This window comes from Poecilia latipinna, unplaced genomic scaffold (assembly GCF_001443285.1).
Source record: "Poecilia latipinna isolate Pla-1442-1.1 unplaced genomic scaffold, P_latipinna-1.0 Scaffold248, whole genome shotgun sequence".
NCBI lineage: Eukaryota > Metazoa > Chordata > Actinopteri > Cyprinodontiformes > Poeciliidae > Poecilia > Poecilia latipinna.
The window spans coordinates 413,684-433,271 of NW_015112864.1; the positions used below are offsets into that span (position 1 = coordinate 413,684).

Sequence of the window (19,588 nt, forward strand, 5' to 3'; positions counted from 1 at the left end):
TTGAATGCTGTTTCAGGAATTCCTGACGGTCCTGTCATTATTGTAGTCCAGAAGAAACGCTTCAATTTCTCCAAATGTGATTGGTTCATTTTGTATTGATACTGACTCAAAAGAGTATCTTTGAATATTTATTTTTTTTCTAATATCAATTACAACAAGATGTCAATTGTTTTGAGAACTGTAGAGCTCAGTCAACCTTCATTCGTCCAGACAGAGCACATGCAGAAAGTAAGATGAAATGAAGAATTGCTGTGATATTTAAGTAGACATTCTGTATCAGCAGTGCATAGGTGTGTATTATGTTTTACAGTTGTTGGACTCATACTGCTGGTGACAACTTAGCTGGTGATCCACTTGCATAGACTACAGTATCAGTATCTGCTTCTGTCTGTTTTTCAGTTATTACCTTATAAATCTGTGCATTTTGAATTAAAATTTCATAAATTATTTGTGTTGTACCAGTTGATGCAGTTACTCAGGTATCTAACCAAGTTATCAGACTTGACGAGCATCGGCCCATTGTATTATCTTCCCTTTATGTACAGTGCTCATGTCTGTAAAACAATTTCTTGGAGAGGAAATGACATCAGACATTCCAGTGATCAATAATGTTTGCTTTTTACCAACCTGTAGCTGGTGTTTTTATGAACTCGTTTTTTGTCGTTCTCAGGTCGGCGAGTGTGACCAACCTACCACTGGACCGGTCCGGATCCACCCTGGTTCCGGCCTACGACAGCTCGGTCAGTCCGCCCACCAGCCGGGCCATGGCCGGCACCAAGAGCGGCACCAAGCTTGACCACAGTGAGGAGGAGAGGAAGATCCTGCTGGTGTGTGATTTGGCCTAAACGTCTCTGTCATCCGGTTGTTTTAGCAGCTCATAGTGAAGTTCACAGTGTCAAAATGAGAGAACTAACTGCATCTGAGGCTGCATATGGTCTCCACTGCGGGCCCATAGTCTGGACTTTTGGCCCTAGTATACTTTTCTGTCAGACTATTCACCCTGTGAGCCTTAAGGGGCTTTTCAAGGAAATCTTTCTCAGTTGAAATGAGAAGACCATGTGCTTAATGGGATAGTTTGGATTTTTTTTTTTTAAAGTGGGGTTATGTGGATGTGTTATGATCACTCAGTATCTTGCCTAACCTAGATGACATCTAAACATCTTATATTTGTGTAAATCCTGGACTTTCAAATTATATTAAAATGAAAAATGCAAACAGTTCATCTGAACCTTAGTTTATAGAATTTCCTGCTGCATTATTATCTCTTCAGATGGTCTCCCTGGCAACCCATACTTATGGCCAAATCATCACATCCTTCTGCATCACAGAAGGTTATTCTCGCAGACTGTGACCCTAGCATGGTGTTTGTTGTAAATAACCTGTGACTTCTGCATAAATAGATGTTCAGTCCAAAGGTTAAATTATGTTTAAAGTAATGCTCTGTTATGATGGAAAAATGTGTATTTGCCTTAATCCTATTCAGCCTCCATGATAACCATACAAAACATAGATGAAGAAATGATCTACCTTGGGTAAGATACTGACTGCTCATAATCCCCTCCCATTGAAGACTTAATGGAGCTCACAGATGAGAACATGACCTCACTGGATGATGTCCTAGTTAAATAAGCTGGTGGTTTAAATCCCAAACAGTGTTCTGGCTGGGTTTAGGGGTACTGCTAAGGAACGGCATCAAATTATTCAAAACGTTTCCTCATGACGTCTGACATCACAGAAACTATGTTTGTTCCAGGACTCTTCCCAGCTCAAGGAGCTATGGAAGAAGATCTGCCACAACAACACAGGGATGGAGTTCCAGGACCACAGATACTGGCTGAGGACCTACCCCAACTGCATTGTGGGAAAGGAACTTGTTAACTGGCTCCTGAGGAATGGTACCATCTCCACCAGGTAGCATGTCGTTGAGCGTAGGAACGTTTAAGGCTTTCTGTCATCTCTCCAACTAATGTGAGAACAGAAACACTTAAGCTGTAATCTGTGTGTGTGTGTGTAGGGCCCAGGCTATTGCAATAGGCCAGGCATTAGTAGATGGTCGCTGGCTTGACTGTGTCACTCACCACGACCAGCTGTTCAGAGATGAGTACGCCCTTTATCGCCCCCTGCAGGTAGGAGCCCATTTCCTCGACACACAGGAATAGAAATGGCTGAAATGTTTTTTTCCTCCAGGACGCTTATTGTCTCTCCATCTGTACCAGAGCACTGAGTTCTCAGAAACGCCCTCTCCAGACAGCGACAGTATCAACTCCATCGAGGGACAGTCGGAGCCGTCCTGGTTCAAGGACATCAAGTTTGACGACAGCGACACAGAGCAACTAGCCTACGAGTCTGACTACACCGTGCCAAGTAGGCATGACACATGACAGTGTGGTGAGGCTTAGAGTGGTGGTGTGTGTATTAAAACCCGTCTGTGTCCAGATTCTGCCAGCCCCAGCAAGAGGACGTCGGTCAGCAGCTTCCATTCAGCGGTGGACAGCGACTCTGCCGCCTCCATCAACCTCAACATGGAGCAGAACAACGTGAATTTTCACATCAAGAAGCAGTCCAAGTACCCACATGTGCCACCTCCTGCAGACCAGAAAGGTAGGAAGATATGTTTAAAGATCTTCTACATGGATTCTGTAGATCAGTGGTGTCCAAATTGGGTCCTGGAGGGCCGGCGTCCTGCATGTTTTAGTTCTCTCCCTGGTTTAACATACCTGGATCCAATGATGGCTCATTAGATGCCTAAGCAGAACATTGACAAGCTGAAACGGTTGTTACTACCAGCAGGGAGAGAACTAAAACATGCAGGATGCCGGCCCTCAAAGAGTGACTTTGGGCATCACTGCTGTAGAGCTTCTTCAATTTTTTTTCACTGACTTAAAACTACATTATGTAACTTTTACAAAAAAAGCAATTTTAACAAATTTGCTAAAACTCTCACTGTATTGTGACAGTCTGATATGAGAGAGATAATCTGTAAAAAGATTGGTCTGCTTCACCTCCTTCCTGAGCTGCTATTGCCTTCTGAAGAAATGCTCCGTTACTGGTTAAAAATAACCAATCAGAACCAGGAGGGAGGGGCTTAGAGCTGTCAGTCAACTTTGTGTATGTGATGCTAAATGTGCCAACAGCGGAAAAACAACTTAAGATTCCAGAAAAGATGTTCATTCACAGTCAGCGATAGCCATGCTAATTAGCCTTAGCATTCACGACAGGCTATGTTGTGGTGAACCAGCTGTAGCTTAGCAGAGAGCAAAGGGGAGGCTGTGAATGGCGTGTACTTGATTGATAGTGCTAAGACCCTCCTCCTGGCTCTGATTGGTTGTTTCTGATGGAGCAGTGTAGTTGTTCAGATGACAGCAGTACTGTAGGAGAAGGCAGGGGAGCCTGAACTTTTCATAGATTGTCTGTCTCGCATTATACTGACCCGGCATAGTGAGAGTTTCAACAAATTAGTCAGAATCATACTTTTTTGAAAGTTGCATACTGTCTAAAACGTTGCTGAATATAGTATAACTTTTCTAGTCGAGAATGTGTTGGGAGAAATTTTTTTTCCCCACCATCGTTTTCCTGCTTTCCCTCTAGCGCAGCACACTGATGCTTTGCATATAGTGCATACTCACTTTTTATTTTTTGAAATGATCCCTAATGCATTCAGTTCCATTAATTTTGTTGTGCACACTCTTCCAGCCGAGTTTCTCATTTCGGAGGACGGAGGGCAGAACATCATCATCAGTGATGCCTTCATCAAAGGTAGGATCTCGGCACTTCCTCATGCCGCAGTCGCGTTGTGTCACCAGAGCGGCTCCACAGAACTCTTCCTCTTTCTGAGCTGCTGTCTTTGTCGCAGAGTCTCTGTTCAACCGTCGCGTGGAGGAGAAGGCCAAAGAAATGCTGTTCACGCCGCTGGGCTGGCACCACAGCTCTCTGGATCAGCTCAGAGAGGAGAACGGGGAGAAGATGGCCATGGAGAGGCTGCTGTGAGTGGAGAGCCGTGTGTGTCTGTGGCTCATGAGTGCTGTGAGAAGCTGAGATTCAAATCAGGGCTTCTTGTGCATTTGGTCCTGAAGGTGCTCATGTGGTCTGTAAAATCAAGAAGACAGTATATTTAAGTAGATTGTGCTTTTATGAACAGTCCACATACTAGCACTAGTTGCGTAAAAAGTGACTCAGAACAGATTGGTTTGCTCTTTTTAAACACTCATGACTTGTAGGCTGTAGCAAATAAACTAGATTCATTGTCTTGATGGATGGATTTACTTCAAATAACCTTTTATGGTGTTTGAAAAAATGTTTTCTATTTGCAGGTAGATCACATCCATGAATATTTTCCAGGCACATAGTGCTATTTCATAACACAGAGTTAAGCAATATCAGATATGACTTAAAGGAAAATTTTAATTGCGATTTAACACTTTGAAATTGGGCCTGTGTCTCTTTATAAACTCCTGCTCTTTCTGAAACTCTGCCTTCGGGAATTCATTACAACATGACACACTGTTCTTGGATGCGTTTCTGGCTGTTCTTGTAGTCGATGCTGTTCTCTGAAAATGATCATTTTTTTTTCTTTTCCTTCATGGATGTAGTGACAAATAATCTGCCTGATCTGTTCAGCTCTGCCAACCACAGCCACATGATGGCGCTGCTGCAGCAGCTTCTCTACAGCGAGTCTCTGTCTCTGTCCTGGAGGGACATCATCGTTCCCGTGGTTCGGCAGGTGGTCCAGACGGTCCGGCCCGACGTTCGCAACTGTGACGACGACATGGACATCCGGCAGTTTGTGCACATCAAGAAGGTCAGACGAGTTTGGGAAGAGTGAGTTTGGACAGTCTGTCAGTTGTTTTCCAAAGCTCCCAGTGGTTCACTGGGATTAGCTGAGAAGTTTGAACTGAGTGAGCTCTCATGACGCTCTGGTCTTCTAGTTTCAGTTTTTAAAGTAAGTAAAAACATATGATAGAGTCACATCTTGGAGCAGAGAACCAGAATGGTAAATTCAAGACCTGATTTACCATCCTGGAAAATCAGATTTAGCTGAATGGTGAATCAGTATCCTGTTTTCAGGATGTGCTTCCTGAAAACAGTTTGAAAGGAAACTGAAGACATGTTTAATTTAATTTAGCTTTTACCTAAATTTGTATATACACAAGTTTATGATTCAAAATTTATTTAGTTTTTATGTTTAACAGTGTTTATAAATGAGGAATTTATTGAATATTTTTCCATGAACATTTTCATTTGAGCCGTTTTATCCTCTTATTACAACCATAAGATATAGTTATCTAACTAGTATTGCTAATACATATATATAATACTCTGATTTTGTTTTTAATGATGTAAAGCACTTTGAAATGCCTTGCTGCTGAAATGTGCTATACAAATAAAATTTGATTGATTTTTAATTTATTCATGAATAATTTCTAATTTTTATTCATTTTTATATTTCATTTAGATTTAGAAGTATTCACACTACATTTGTTTAATTTTGTTTTGAATAGTATTTGTATGTATCTGATAGTTTATTTATTTATGATGTTTTGTGTATACAGTTGAAACCAGAAGTTTACATACACCAAATAAAGACGCACCTTTTTTTCTCTCTGTCTCTCTCTCGCTCTCGCTCTCTAAAACTTTTCTTTTTAGGTCGGGTAGAATTACCAAAATTATTTCTGTTTGCTAAATGACAGAAAACTTGGCGAGAACAATTTTGGGGATTGTTTCACAACTTTCTTTAAATACAGAATTTCTGTCTCTTTAAATAACAAGGGAAAACCCAGATGATGATGTCACAACTCTGGATAGTTCTGATAGGTGAGCTTAGACATTTAAGTCTTCAGACTGTTCTTAATAGATTCACTTCAGACAGTAAGAAACACAGGGGTTTCTCTTTTGATTCAGTATATGTAAACTTCTGGTTTCGTCTGCACATGGTGTATAAATTCCTTTAGTTTAATGCTCCTGTGTTGATGTTCAACAGGTGTAATTTCTTTTGGTGCATTTGGCCATGTTTGTTAGGGGTTTCATCCATGTGACACGGTGGGGCACTGGTCTTTTTTTTTTTTTTAATCCTGTAAATCACTTTGTGTTGCACACCGTTGCATGAAAGGAACCATTAAAATAAAGGTGAAATGATTGGTTGAATAAATCTCACCTATCTTTGTGGTTCAGATTCCTGGAGGCAGGAAGTTTGACTCCAAGATGGTAAACGGCTTCCTGTGCACCAAGAACATCGCCCACAAGAAGGTAAAGGCATTTTCTGTCTGGCTAAAGTTTCCACTGTTGAACATTTTGCACCAGCACAAATGCAGGAAAAGGGTTCTGGTGGTCAAAGTGCTGTTATTAAAGTGTAATTCTCACCTGTAATCAGATGAACTCCTCTATCAAGAACCCCAAGATTCTGCTGTTGAAGTGCTCCATCGAGTACCTGTACAGAGAAGAAACCAAGTTCACCTGCATCGAGCCCATCGTGCTCCAGGTGAGGCGGTTACTCTGACACGAAGACACACGGGTCACGCCTCTGCTCTAAAGCTCTGGTGTTATTGCCACCTCTGCTACAGGAACGGGAGTTCCTGAAAAACTACGTTCAGCGGATTGTAGACGTCCGCCCCAACCTGGTGTTGGTGGAGAAGACGGTGTCGCGTATCGCTCAAGACATGCTGCTGGAGCACGGCATCACGCTGGTCATCAACGTCAAATCGGTCAGTGGGACATGTCCCAGCCATCCGGTGGTTAACGTCCTCTGCAGAAGCACAGAAGATGAAGAAGTCCTGTGATCAGTGTAGTTCTAACCTGACTGCTACTGCTGAGTGTGGGAACATCTGCTGGTTAATTTTTAAAAGATAGTTGAAGTTCAGCTCAGCACTTCTCTCCGCAGTAGAGGATGGTTGTGTACAGTGCAGGCTTCATAGCGTCAAACCGGTGCATTACATGCATCACAGACAAACGTCCAGACACTCTGGATGACGCAAAGTGTAAAACAAATGGCTGTCTGTGCTTATTCCAGATTATAATCTTGAACAAAATGTCATTATCCTCAAAATGGTACATTAACAAACTGGCCCAGATTTTCTTAATCTTAGTGATCACCTTATACTTGAATGTGAAACCAATTTTATCTACCTGTACCAAGGTCTGAAAGAGAGAGGGCTTAGTGATGGGGCTGATAGACCCGCCCACCAGATCCTGTCTGCATATGCACAGTTAACTATTGTCACCCCACTGTTACCTTAGCAACAACAAATAGTATCGACCAAATAAGAATCGGTAGGTCAGGCTTTTTAAAGATCGGGGATTGGCCAGAAAACTGCAGTGGTTACAGCCTGAATGCTCAACATAAAAAGCCGTTTCTTTTTTCTAACTACAGTGAAATATAATGGCAATGAATGTTTTGGACAAAAGGACTATCCCAGTTTGTTCTTGATGGGTTCATTAATAGGGAGTGATAACTTTTTCTTTCTCCATGGTAGCAAGTCTTGGACCGAGTGAGTCACATGACCCAGGGGGACCTGGTGATGTCCATGGACCAGCTCCTCACCAAACCTCGCCTGGGAACCTGCCACAAGTTCTACATGCAGCCCTTCTCCCTGCCCAACAGTAAGACCCTCTGTCAGCCGCCGCCGCCATCTGTCAGACATGTAGTCATTCCTCTCTGTCCGTTTCCAGACGAGTCAAAGACTCTGATGTTCTTCGACGGCTGCCCGCCTCACCTGGGATGCTCCATCAAGCTGCGCGGCGCTTCAGAGTACGAGCTGGCCAGGGTGAAAGACATCATTATGCTGATGGTGTGCGTTGCCTACCACTCTCAGCTAGAGATCTCCTTCCTCATGGACGAGTTCGCCATGCCGCCCAGCCTACCCCAGAGTGGCTCCTTCCCGTGCCTCCTGGAGGGCTCTGCTGCCGATGAGGAGATGGACGGAGACAGCATGGAGAAAACGGCAGTGAGCGATAACTCTACGTTGGGGGAACAATCCGAAGAAGCAACTTTTCTAGAGTCTTCAACTAAAACTGAAGATGTGGATATTCTCAGAGTCATACAAACCCCCCAGCCGGTTTTGTTCTCCGTCCAAGAGGAGGCTGGAAACTCTGAGACCAGGACATCATCCCCATGCTCCAGTCCTGTGCCGCCTCCTCTATCCATTGGTCCTCAGTTCCTTGTTGAGGGGGAGCAGGGAATCGGCTCGGACACTCTGGTCGGCACCTCTGAGGGGGAGACGGTGGGAGAACTTGGTTTGGAGGATGAGGAGCGCTCAGACACCCCCACCCCTAAGCTATTCCGAGACCCCTTGCAGGATGACACAGGGATGTTCATCGCCGAACACGTGGACTCCTCCGACGACTGCCTCAAGTCCATCTCTGCTGTGTTTAAGCACGAGCTGAAGGACATCATCCTGTGCATTTCCCCCTTCATCACTTTCAAAGAGCCATTCCTCCTCACACCGGGGGGCATGCACTGCCCCAGCAGGGACTACTTCCCTGAAGAGGTACTGCTGTCTTGACTCAAAGCTCAGGATTGAAACTGAAGCTTCTCTAGTTTGTTGTTACCCTTTGTATGTGTTCGTCTCTCCTCTAGGTCTACCTGTCTCCTCTCCTCAACAAGGACCTGAAGGAGCTGGACGGACGCAAGAAACGCCAGCTGCTCAAAGACTCGGCTCCATCCTCCACGGCCAGCGGACAGACCTACGGCACCGCCCAGCCCAGACCCGCCGACGTCCTGCCCTGTCACAGCCTCACCACCGCCCGCATCGTGGACCACCTGAGCAGCAGCCAGGACCTGGCCAGAATGTTGGCCGACTACAGAGCAAAAGGTGGCCGGATCCGGCAGAAAGAAGCAAGCGACACGTTTGGCTCTGCTGGTCCTGCTGCTGCCGGCGGCATCAGCCAGAACCGGGCACCAGACTTCCCGGTCAAGGCGCTCGGGAAGGCCGACAGCGAGGAGGAGAAAACGGGCAAACAGAACGACGTGAACTGGACCCCAAAGGTACAGTTTATGGATAAAACACTCCAGTTCCTTTAACCTGCTGAAAATCCTGAATTCCTGAATTACATCTGGACTGTCTTCAGCTAGTCTGGACAAATCTGTAAAATTACTGTTTAGGCCTAGATAGGTAAAGGAAAACCTGAGAATGGAAAACATGAGATTTTCCAGAATCTGTTCGTTTTTTTGCATTTTCCACTGCTCAAAACTAGAGCTGGACGACATGGCTGTAAAACATCTCACGATTTAAATGTTTCATATCAGTCAATAGATAATTATTAATTAGTTTTTTGTTTTTAATATCCTAAATACTGCCAAACTGGTGATGTGACATTTCCTGTTTTATCCACCATTTCCTTTTAGGCTGTTTGACTCTTTTTCATCTTTCACTCCACACCACAGTTTTCCATTTTTAACCGGTTATGAAGCTTGGTGGCAAAACATGAGTTAAATTATCAAAATTCTATCACACGTACTTTCCATGGAGGGATAATTTGTTTTTGTGTAAATACAGCGGATGCACACGCAAATTGACTGCAGAAAAGGTGGGCTGGCCTTTAAACGCTCACTGGTTGCCATGGTTACCCACATTAGCAAGCATGCCGTCGGCGTAGTACAAGTGTTTATCACAACACGATGAAATAAGTTAACCTACCAAACTGATATTAATAAAACACCGGCACTCAGACGGCACAGAGCAGGGTGCAGGAAGCGATCTGCTCTGGTGGCAAATTGTTAATTATCTCTGCTTTCAAGTAGTTAAAGTCATGACTACTGCTATGTAGACATTACTTGACTACTTAATGCTGCTTCTTGAAGTGCAGCAAACTTCTATAAAGAGATAAAAGAAAGCCGCCGTCCTTGTCAACTTAAAAGTTTTCAGGGTTTCTGACTAAAACTGAGCTGGTTCCACAGGAGAGGAGCCTGATAACTAAAGGATCTGTCTCCTAGTCTACATCTTTAAATTCTAGGAACCAGCAGTAAACCTGCAGCCTGAGAGCAAAGTCCTCTGTTAGGAACATCTACACCAGTCAGGTCTCTGATATGTGATGGAGCTGATTATTAAGGGCTTTATGCGAGAAGGAGAATCTTGTATTCTATTCTGGATTTAACAGGGAGCCAATGAAGAGAAGCTAAAATAGGAGAAACATGATCTCGTTTTTTAAAAATTTAATCAAAACTCTTGCAGCAGCGTTTTAAGTCAGCTGAAGGCTTCTCACTTCCTGTCAGCAAAGAACTACTGGTAGAGGTCTCAGTAGTTAGCTTAGCATCTCTGCATGGCAGGATTCATGGATGTTTCCTCTTCTCTTTCCTTAGCTGGACTGTTTGAACCCGACCAACCATCAGAGGCTGTGTGTGCTGTTCAGCAGCTCCTCCCTTCAGTCCAACAATGCGCCCAACCCCTGCGTCAGCCCCTGGTAAGCTGCTCACACACACAGAACGTCCTGAGTCAGAACCATCGCTGTTTAGACTCAGTGTGTGCGTCTTCCAACAGGATCGTCACCATGGAGTTCTACGGCAAGAACGACCTGTCGCTGGGCGTGTTTCTGGAGCGCTACTGCTTCAGGTGAGACTCGCTTAAAGTGGCCGCAGCCGGTTCCAGGGTCCGTTGGCTTCAACGGATGTTTGCTTTGCAGGCAGTCGTACCAGTGTCCCAGCATGTTCTGCGAGACTCCCATGGTGCATCACGTCCGCCGCTTCGTGCATGGCAGCGGCTGCGTGCAGATAGTGCTGAAGGAGCTGGACTCGCCCGTCCCAGGCTACCAGCACACCATTCTGAACTACTCATGGTGCCGTGTGTGCAAACAGGTGAGGCACATATGAGGCTGGGGCTGCTGGGAAATCACTTCTGCTGCTGTTTTCCCTCCCCCGTTAACTCTCTACTGCCCTCTGCAGGTGACTCCAGTGGTGCCTCTATCCAATGACTCGTGGTCCATGTCTTTCGCCAAATACTTGGAGCTTCGCTTCTACGGCCACCAGTACACCAGACGAGCCAACGCCGAGCCCTGCGGACACTCCATCCATAAAGACTACCACCAGTACTTCTCCTACAACCAGATGGTGGCTTCCTTCAGGTTGGTCTCCGTTTGTTCACCGCTGTCTGACCTCCAGCAGATAAACGTGAATATCACCTTTTAAAGGGGCGGTACAATGCAAAGTTGACTTTTTAAAACTTTATATCATGTAATACTATTATTCCCTCATCAGAAACATACCTGGAGTGTTGCTTAGATTTTTTTTTCCCCATGCATGATTCTGAAATCCTTGAATCTCCCATGGCAACCATTTGGGGTTGCCTAAACTTGGCAGCCCCCAGACTTTGGCAACCCCATTTGTTCTCAATTAAAATTCAAAAATACCTTATTCATCCCAAAGGGAAATTAAATTAAATTAAATCACAACGCTCTGCCTATTTCTACAAAACTCCTTCTTGGAGTTGCAGTCCCCAAGCTGATCATCTGCCTCACAGAGCAGCCGTTCTCCACTTGGGTCCTTCAGACTAGCCAGCAGCAATTAGCAAACACCTGGTGGACCTGAACATCAGCTGAGCTCATTATACAATCTACTTCTCAGTACAACCATCCTGATAGGTTATTTTATACATACAGTATTTGTATAAGTGAATGTAACATAGTTACCTTGTTATGGTGTAAAATCACACTATATGCATGGAAAATGCAAAATGTAATGGAAAAATCCTGTATTGACCCACAATGGTAAAATTTCTTTTCAGAGTGATGGACAATAACAGCAAATAGGCACACAAATATAAAATACATGGAAAAACAAAATGAAGAATAAAATACTGTGCAGTAAGGGCAAACTTTCAACATAAATACTTTATGAAAAATACTTTAGTCCAGAAGAATTCACCTGAGTTGGATCAATAGAAAATGTTCATGACTCTTTGAGCAGAAGACAAACTATTTACAATTAGTGACAATAAAAGCAGAACAAAAACGAACGAACAAATATAATAATGCCCCTTTAAGAAGAAATTAGTGTAGAGGAGAATCTTGTGTTGAAGCGTTTATTCATCAGAATTTACATCTCCTTCAGTAAATCGATGAATCTTTACTTGTGCAGCTACACCTCCGTCCGGCTGCTGGAGATCTGTCTTCCTCGTCCCAGGATCTTCATCAGGAATCTGGGCCCGTCTAAAACCAACCTGCAGCAGGACCTGAAGGACTTCTCTCAGAAGTGAGTGGATCTGTTCTTCTGGTCACTCCACTGTTCCACTCCCACCCCATCTGGACCGGACCAGGCACTGTTCTGACCGCTCCTCTCCCTCTGCAGGGTGGCCCAGGTGTACCTGGCCATTGACGACCGTCTCACCTCCCTGAAGACCGACACATTCAGTAAGACCCGGGAGGAAAAGATGGAGGACCTCTTTGCTCAGAAGGATGTAGGTGATGGTGCTCCCTCCCGCTCCCAGAGTGTCTGGACCGTGCGGGTCGGCCTCATGTTTGGTATCTGATGGCAGATGGAGGAGGCGGAGCTTCGCAGCTGGATCGACAAGCTTCAGGGGCGCCTGCAGTCGTGCGGCCTGGACTCCCCTCAGCAGCTGCAGGTCGTCCTGGAGTCACTGGTGGTGAAGAAGCAGAGTCTGTGTGAGATGCTGCAGTTCTGGAACAGCAGGTAGGAGCTGACGAGTTCAGTCCGACTGTTGAACCTGATCTGTAATGCACCCTGCATGTCTGAAACGGCTTCATACGTCTTCACCGAGTGGTAGAAAATAAAATGTTCACCGTCTGTAAAGTTTAGTCTGACAGCTTCCAGATTGGGGTAAATCAGTAGCAGGTTCCGCTAATGCAGGGGTGTCCAATGTTTGGCCCTTGAAATAATTTCGTTCAAGTCAAAAATAGAGAGAGAAAAAAAGGTCAACAAAATGGAAAAATGTGAAAGTTGTCTATAGTTCTTGTACTAAGGTAACAGTTCAAAGCCTGTTTTTGTGTTGAATCTCATGATATACAGATTTTATTAAAAAATTGGTTTATTGTTGCACAAGTAAGCTAAACTTAAAAAAACAAACTCATAATCTCATATTTGCATTTTTAATTTAATACATTTTGTGGCCTGTGTGTGTGTGTGTGCGCGTGCGTGCGTGCGTGCGTCCAGTCACTAACCAATCAAGGTGGAAAAACATCAGCAATCACTGTGGAGAAGCAATTGTTGGTAACATCACTATAGGAAGGGTTCAAAGGTCAAACCAGATTGTAAACATTTACAACAAATTCAACTCACTGACTCATCACCAAGCAGGGAAAAAGATCTCAGCACTGACCTCAGAGAAGATGGGAACTCCAGGATTCTACACCGAGATGAAAACGTGCAAATCATTTAGTGCATTTACCAGTATTCACTGGAGTGGAAATTTAAATTTCAAACAGTTCAATAAAAAAATAAAACCAGTCCGACCTGAAACTGCACAGGCCTTTTTCAGCCTGGTAGCCGTCACAGATTATGACCGCGCCCTTAGAAAAAACACTGAAGCATCTTGTGCTTCATTAAAACTCCTGATTGTTTTTTTTTTTCTCTCCTGCAGACTCCAGGACCTGTTCCAGCAGGAGAAGGGCAGGAAGCGTCTGTCTGTCCCGCCGAGTCCAGGCAGACACCGACCCAACACCACTGACGACACCAAGGTGGGCATCGCTGCTGTGCTCAGACACCACTAGCTGCTGTAGCCATCAGGCCTGGTTAGCAGCACAGAAGTTTGTGCTGAGATGTAGAAATGCTGCTCACGCCTCCTCTGTGTCTTCTAACCTTGGAAAGCATCCAGTTTCCTATAGTTTGACGAAAAAGCTGATTATTAAGGAATGAACCATTTTTTGTAGTTTTTCCTGACCGAGCTAGCTAGTTTTTATTTTGTTGTAGTATTTCATATTCCAGCTCTCTGGTTCCTCACTTCCCTTCTGAACCGGACAGGAAGCATCTGAAATGAGACCATGTGTTATTCAGCTGACCGACCCTCATGAGCTTCCTGTCCAGTGTGGGCAGCTGCAGTGTTTTGGCTGCTAATCCTCCATGTTTTTGTGCTATACAGAGCGCTCTGGACTCCTCCCCTCGGAACCCGTCCCCTGTGGTCCAGAATGGGGAGAAAGGTGGGTTCAAATAACCTCCACATTCTTTGTCCTAATAAAAGGTTTCCTGCAGGTGGTGTTTTGTGTGAAGCTGCTGTTTTTCTCTCATCAGAGGACCGCCACCTGTGCCCACTGCCCTCAACCACCTCGTCCCTGCTTCCGTCACCTGGAGACCCCGGAGCTGATTCCACCACAACTGGACCCAGTTTCAGTGAACCGGACTCTGTCAGCATCCCAGAAGGTTCACAGATTCACTCTGACCTGCACATTCTCTTTATCATTTCTGCTTCTGCTCTTCATGTTTTGATTCTGTGGCCTTCCAGATGTGTTTGAAGGCCACCTGCTGGGCTCCACTGACAGCCAGGTGAAGGAGAAATCCACCATGAAAGCCATCCTGGCCAACTTTCTGCCCGGCAACAGTTACAACCCCATCCCTATCCCGTTGTAAGTGTCGTATCAGAGTCGGTTCCTGAGCTGGAAGAGGGGTTCAGACATCCATCTTTTTGTATATCCACTGTGAACTTTGTATTTTTGCTATAAAAATGGACAAGAATGAGATTTGATCTCTTGTAAAATGTGCCGTTTTGGAATCGAAATGTGTGTGAACCCTGCAGTTAATAGAGAAGTGCTTAATGAGATGGCGGTGTGTGTGTGTGTTTCAGTGATCCAGATAAACATTACCTGATGTACGAACACGAGCGGGTGCCAATCGCCGTGTGCGAGCGTGAGCCGAGCTCCATCATCGCCTTCGCTCTCAGGTGACCTTTCACCCCCTTTACCCTTTGATTGCTCCACCTCAGAGTTGCTGACCTGCTGTTCGGTTCTGTTGTCCCCCAGCTGCAAAGAGTACAAAACGGCGCTGGACGACCTGTCCAAGTCGTCCAGCGCAGCCGGGGACGACGCTCAGCAGCCTGCCAGGTACTCGGCTTTCATGTTATGTGAACGGCTTCGGCCGTCAAACACAAGGCCCGTGGGCCAAATGTGGCCCGCTGTAGCTTTTTATGTGGCCCTCTAAACTCCAAATTACATGACTAAGTCCCTCCAGTTCACACAAAATCTACAGATTCCCACAGTTTTCTCAGGTTTTTTTTTTTACTGTAAATTTTTCTCAAAATTGGCCAGAAACATTGAGTTTAAAAGACTACTGCCTCAGCCTTACTTGATGTCGAGTTGAATCCCCATATAGTGTTTGATAAAAAGTCACATTTAACGTCATTCGTTAGCACAAATATCATAAAAAGTCCTTAAAAAATGTCTAAATTAGTGCCGCAGAAACAATCGCAACATCTCATTCCGGTGGCTGAACAAAAGTTTGATACAACAAACTGCCTGAAATAGTTTGTCTAGATGATATTTAGTCTAAATGACTAAATGTCAGCGCGTCTCAGAACGCTGAGTCAGCAGGTCTGACCTCTGGTTCCTCTGGGTGTGTGCAGTGCGGAGAGTCGGGTGAAGAGCAGCCCTGCGAGGCCCAGCGATTCTCTGGCGGCGCAGCAGAGTCGCAGCAGCGCCGACGGCGAGCCTCTCAGTACGGATCCACACGTTCCAACGAAGCAAAAGCAGCATTTCACTGCAGACTGACAGATGGGAAAATTCTTTAAGCTTTCCGTTTTTTTTTTTTTCCCCCCCCCACCCATTTTCAGAGGATGCCGATTCAGCAGATAAGCAGAAGAAACAGACGGTGAACCCACACATCGAGCTCCGTGAGTCTCTGAATTTCTCTGGGACAAACAGAATCAAATATCTGGATTTGAAATACATTCTTGGATAAATTTAAGAAAAGTAAAAACGGATGGTAAGCTGATGTAAATCAACAAAGTGCTGCTTATCAGCTGAATCAAATCCAGCTCTATGGTCTAACAGATGTAGATGCTACGAGGACATCACTTCTCTGGGCTCGGATCACACCTCCTGTTAGATCTCAGCATTTGTCATTTCCTGCCCAGAGTTCTCAGACGCCAACGCCAAGTTCTACTGTCGGATCTACTACGCCGAGGAGTTCCACAGGATGCGTGAGGAGATCATGGAGAGCAGCGAGGAGGACTTTGTCCGCTCGCTGTCCCACTGTGTGAACTGGCAGGCCCGGGGAGGGAAGTCCGGAGCCGTCTTCTACGCCACTGAAGGTTAGACAGGAAGTCTCTGGAAGGCTGCTCCATCTGCTCAGGTCTTTGGTTTAAAATTCAAACTCCCGTTGCCTTGTCTCCTCCAGACGACCGCTTCATCCTGAAGCAGATGCCCCGGCTGGAGGTCCAGTCCTTCCTGGACTTTGCTCCGCACTACTTCACCTACATCACTGGAGCTGTGCAGCAGAAGGTACGCCAGCAGCTCCCGTTCCTGTTTGTCAGCTCGAAGCGGTTCAGCGTTTAACCAGGTTTGGTCCGCAGCGGCCGACTGTGCTGGCCAAGATCCTGGGAGTTTACCGGATCGGATACAAGAACTCCCAGAACAACGCCGAGAAGAAACTGGACCTGCTGGTCATGGAGAACCTCTTCTACGGCCGCAAAATGGCTCAGGTGGGTCAGCTCACAGCTGGGTTGTGTTCTGAGTACTGCTGAACGTACGGGGCCCCTAAAGGGACATTGAAGAAAAAAATAAAGACCATCTTGTGTGCGCCAGGCAGTGTGTGGTATGGAGCCTCCTAGGGGACATACTGAAAGTCTTCCTTATGGTGGCCACCATACTTCCTGCTTTTATATAAGGTTCTCATAAGGATTTTCCATGCATGTTAGTAATGTTAATATCTCTCAGAAAATGTGTTTGTTTTATAGCTCTTTGGTGCAAAAAACTGATTGAAAATCGATTTATTCACACATGTTCATGTCTGTCTGTGTAAGGCTGAGATGAAACGGCCCTTTATTACCAACACAAAGAGACAATCAAAACTATCCAATTACTTTATTACCCTGTGATAATGACTCAGAAACAGTCCAAGTAATTTGGATGTACTTTTTCTTTCCTACATATAGAAAGTTTTGGTTTATGTCTTAAAGGGGATGGAAAGCCCATGTTTGATCTATGTTGCCTTTACATTTTGCAAATAGGTTTGTGGTGGATTTCTATCCCAAAGAAAAAGATATAAACCTTCGGATATCTCACAAATGAGATACTAACATGCATGGAAAAACCTTATATTATAGCAGCAGGTACGGTGGCCACCGTAAGAAAGACTTTCAGTCTTGCAAAGAAACACAAAATACATCCCCCCCCCATGTCCTTTAGGGGGCTCCGTAGTCTGGTGTGTGTGTGAGAGAGAGTACTTCTTTTTTTATTTTCTTCAGTGTCCCTTCAGCCCTCTATATGAAGTTCCTGACCGCTGAGGTTTCCTGTAGGTGTTCGACCTGAAAGGCTCTCTGAGGAATCGAAACGTGAAGACGGACTCCGGGAAGGAGAGCTGCGAGGTGGTTCTGCTGGACGAGAACCTCCTGAAGCTGATCCATGACAACCCGCTCTACATCCGCTCCCACTGCAAGGCCATCCTCAGGGCGGCCATCCACAGCGACGCCTACTTCCTGTCCAGCCACCTCATCATCGATTACTCCCTGCTGGTGGGGCGGGACGACGCCACTGACCAGCTGGTGGTGGGGATCATAGGTGAGTGTGGAGGCCTCTGTGTTGTGGGTCAGAAGCTGAGTGCTGACAGTGCTTCCTCTGCCGTCTGCTCCAGATTACATCAGGACATTTACCTGGGACAAGAAACTGGAGATGGTCGTCAAATCCACTGGAATTCTGGGAGGCCAAGGTACTTCATCAGGCAGATCTTCTGTCACGCTCATGGGGCGCCGTTTGTAGTTAGTCAAAAGTTAACAGCAACAATTTGGGTTATTTAGAAGTAGTAGACTTTATTTGGAAAGGAATAATGTACAGCTCAAATATAAAAGCAATCATTTGATGCGCTGCACCAGATTACAGCACAAACCTAACAGGAAAAAATGAGGCTTCGTTCTTCAAAGTTGTGTTCATCTGGTGTCACAGTTGCAAAATATTTGAATTTTATTTATTTCATAAAGGAGACACTTCATCATCATTAGCCAGATTTAGCCAGACCGGCTAATTTGAATCTGTAGTTTCCTAGCAGGTTCATAGGAAGGATAAAAAAAAACAAAGTTACAATTAGCATTCATAACATTCATGACCTGTGATTTAACAGATTTCAGTGTATTGTGTAACTTAAAGTAAATATTTATCAGAAGAATAAGTGACACCCGTAAGGAAAAAAAACATGTAAAACTTTAGTTCATTTAAAACATATTCAAGACAGTAAGCATTGCTACAAAATGACTTCATGAAACAATAAAGCAATAGTCTGAAACCCAAAGAGAAAATGACAACGGATTGAAATAACTTTACCTAAATGGTATTTTACAGTCTCTCACACCAACTGCTCCTGTAGTTTAGTTTAACTGTAATTGGTTTGCAAAAGGAAAAGTCTTGTAGCAGTGGTGGAACCAAACCGTGACGGGCCTCATATACAATATGAATGTCTGGATAAATTTAGCTAGCTTATTTAATTAGCTAGCCAAATGTTTAGTTAATATTTAGCTTGCTAGATAGAAATATTTAGCTTGGGTTCAAGCTAAATATTTAGGTCATAAACTAAATGCATAATAAAATAAAATAAATGGAGGTTTAGTACAGCATCAGTACTTTAAGATTTTAAGGCAAAAGAAAAAAACGTGTTTGAAACATGATGGGTCTAATCTGTTCCGTTTCTTCTGAGCAAAGTTCTTGGTGAGCTTCTGGATTTGCTCTGCAGGGAAGATGCCCACCGTGGTTTCACCAGAGCTGTACAGGGCTCGCTTCTGCGAGGCCATGGATAAATACTTCCTGATGGTGCCGGACCACTGGACCGGCCTGGGGATCAACTGCTGAGCCCGACCCGACACCCAGCAGTCCACTCCTGGCTCGCCGTCATTCCACAGCGTTCATTCTGCCTTGCTCGACGCGCTGCAGCGACTCTGGACCCCCCGGTGCTGCAGAGAGGTTCTGGTTTTCTGCTTGGTTCCATTTACTGAGTGGACCTTCGGAAACATTCAGCTGAACAAACCGCTTCCTGTAATTTAATGTTTGTATTTGTACAGAGATTATGTGACTATTAAAGATTATTAACACAGCAGACTGTTGCACTTCATTCATTTGTGTAACATCTAACTCAAGAGTTGGTCTGTATTCATGAAATACTCCCCTCATCTTCAGAGCTCCTATCTCCCAGAAACTGTTGTGAACTTGAACGCATCCTGTGATGCATCAGCTGTTCTTGTTTTGAGGTTGGTGGTGTTTCTCTTCATCAGACAGGGAAGCTGATCGAACTCGATGGATGGATGGAGCAAAACGTGGAGTGATCGTGGCGTTATGTTTAAAGGCTGCAGTAGCCTTGGGGAGTGGCACACCGAGGAGCCCGTACTACCTGCAGAACCTCATTAATCCAGTCACTCAACATGACGGGCCTGAGGTCAGCAGACGGAGAGTCTGCTGTGGAACTGATGCTCAGGGTCACATCAGATGTTTAAATGCCGACATTTTTCTACCGGCGTAC

General features: G+C 45.0%; 1 protein-coding gene across 7 annotated transcripts in view; it reads left to right on the forward strand.

Annotated features, from left to right (window-relative positions):
* The window catches only part of pikfyve (phosphoinositide kinase, FYVE finger containing), a 29,492-nt gene extending 10,324 nt beyond the window's left edge, over positions 1–19,168 (forward strand). For all 7 annotated transcript variants that reach the window (XM_015032722.1, XM_015032723.1, XM_015032718.1 and 4 more), the window contains 35 exons: positions 671–827; positions 1,754–1,911; positions 2,015–2,126; positions 2,217–2,364; positions 2,437–2,601; positions 3,694–3,756; positions 3,854–3,983; positions 4,618–4,798; positions 6,169–6,243; positions 6,368–6,475; positions 6,558–6,698; positions 7,467–7,593; positions 7,663–8,480; positions 8,570–8,977; positions 10,292–10,392; positions 10,470–10,541; positions 10,612–10,783; positions 10,871–11,049; positions 12,062–12,175; positions 12,272–12,380; positions 12,459–12,613; positions 13,521–13,617; positions 14,019–14,076; positions 14,168–14,296; positions 14,379–14,499; positions 14,718–14,813; positions 14,893–14,973; positions 15,492–15,583; positions 15,699–15,758; positions 16,002–16,178; positions 16,265–16,368; positions 16,440–16,568; positions 17,385–17,646; positions 17,720–17,794; positions 18,809–19,168. In XM_015032722.1, the coding sequence (XP_014888208.1) occupies positions 671–827; positions 1,754–1,911; positions 2,015–2,126; positions 2,217–2,364; positions 2,437–2,601; positions 3,694–3,756; positions 3,854–3,983; positions 4,618–4,798; positions 6,169–6,243; positions 6,368–6,475; positions 6,558–6,698; positions 7,467–7,593; positions 7,663–8,480; positions 8,570–8,977; positions 10,292–10,392; positions 10,470–10,541; positions 10,612–10,783; positions 10,871–11,049; positions 12,062–12,175; positions 12,272–12,380; positions 12,459–12,613; positions 13,521–13,617; positions 14,019–14,076; positions 14,168–14,296; positions 14,379–14,499; positions 14,718–14,813; positions 14,893–14,973; positions 15,492–15,583; positions 15,699–15,758; positions 16,002–16,178; positions 16,265–16,368; positions 16,440–16,568; positions 17,385–17,646; positions 17,720–17,794; positions 18,809–18,924 (5,290 nt within the window). In that variant the 3' untranslated portion in view covers positions 18,925–19,168. The remainder of the gene's footprint in view (positions 1–670; positions 828–1,753; positions 1,912–2,014; positions 2,127–2,216; positions 2,365–2,436; positions 2,602–3,693; positions 3,757–3,853; positions 3,984–4,617; positions 4,799–6,168; positions 6,244–6,367; positions 6,476–6,557; positions 6,699–7,466; positions 7,594–7,662; positions 8,481–8,569; positions 8,978–10,291; positions 10,393–10,469; positions 10,542–10,611; positions 10,784–10,870; positions 11,050–12,061; positions 12,176–12,271; positions 12,381–12,458; positions 12,614–13,520; positions 13,618–14,018; positions 14,077–14,167; positions 14,297–14,378; positions 14,500–14,717; positions 14,814–14,892; positions 14,974–15,491; positions 15,584–15,698; positions 15,759–16,001; positions 16,179–16,264; positions 16,369–16,439; positions 16,569–17,384; positions 17,647–17,719; positions 17,795–18,808) is intronic.
* The last annotated feature ends 420 nt before the right edge of the window (positions 19,169–19,588 follow it).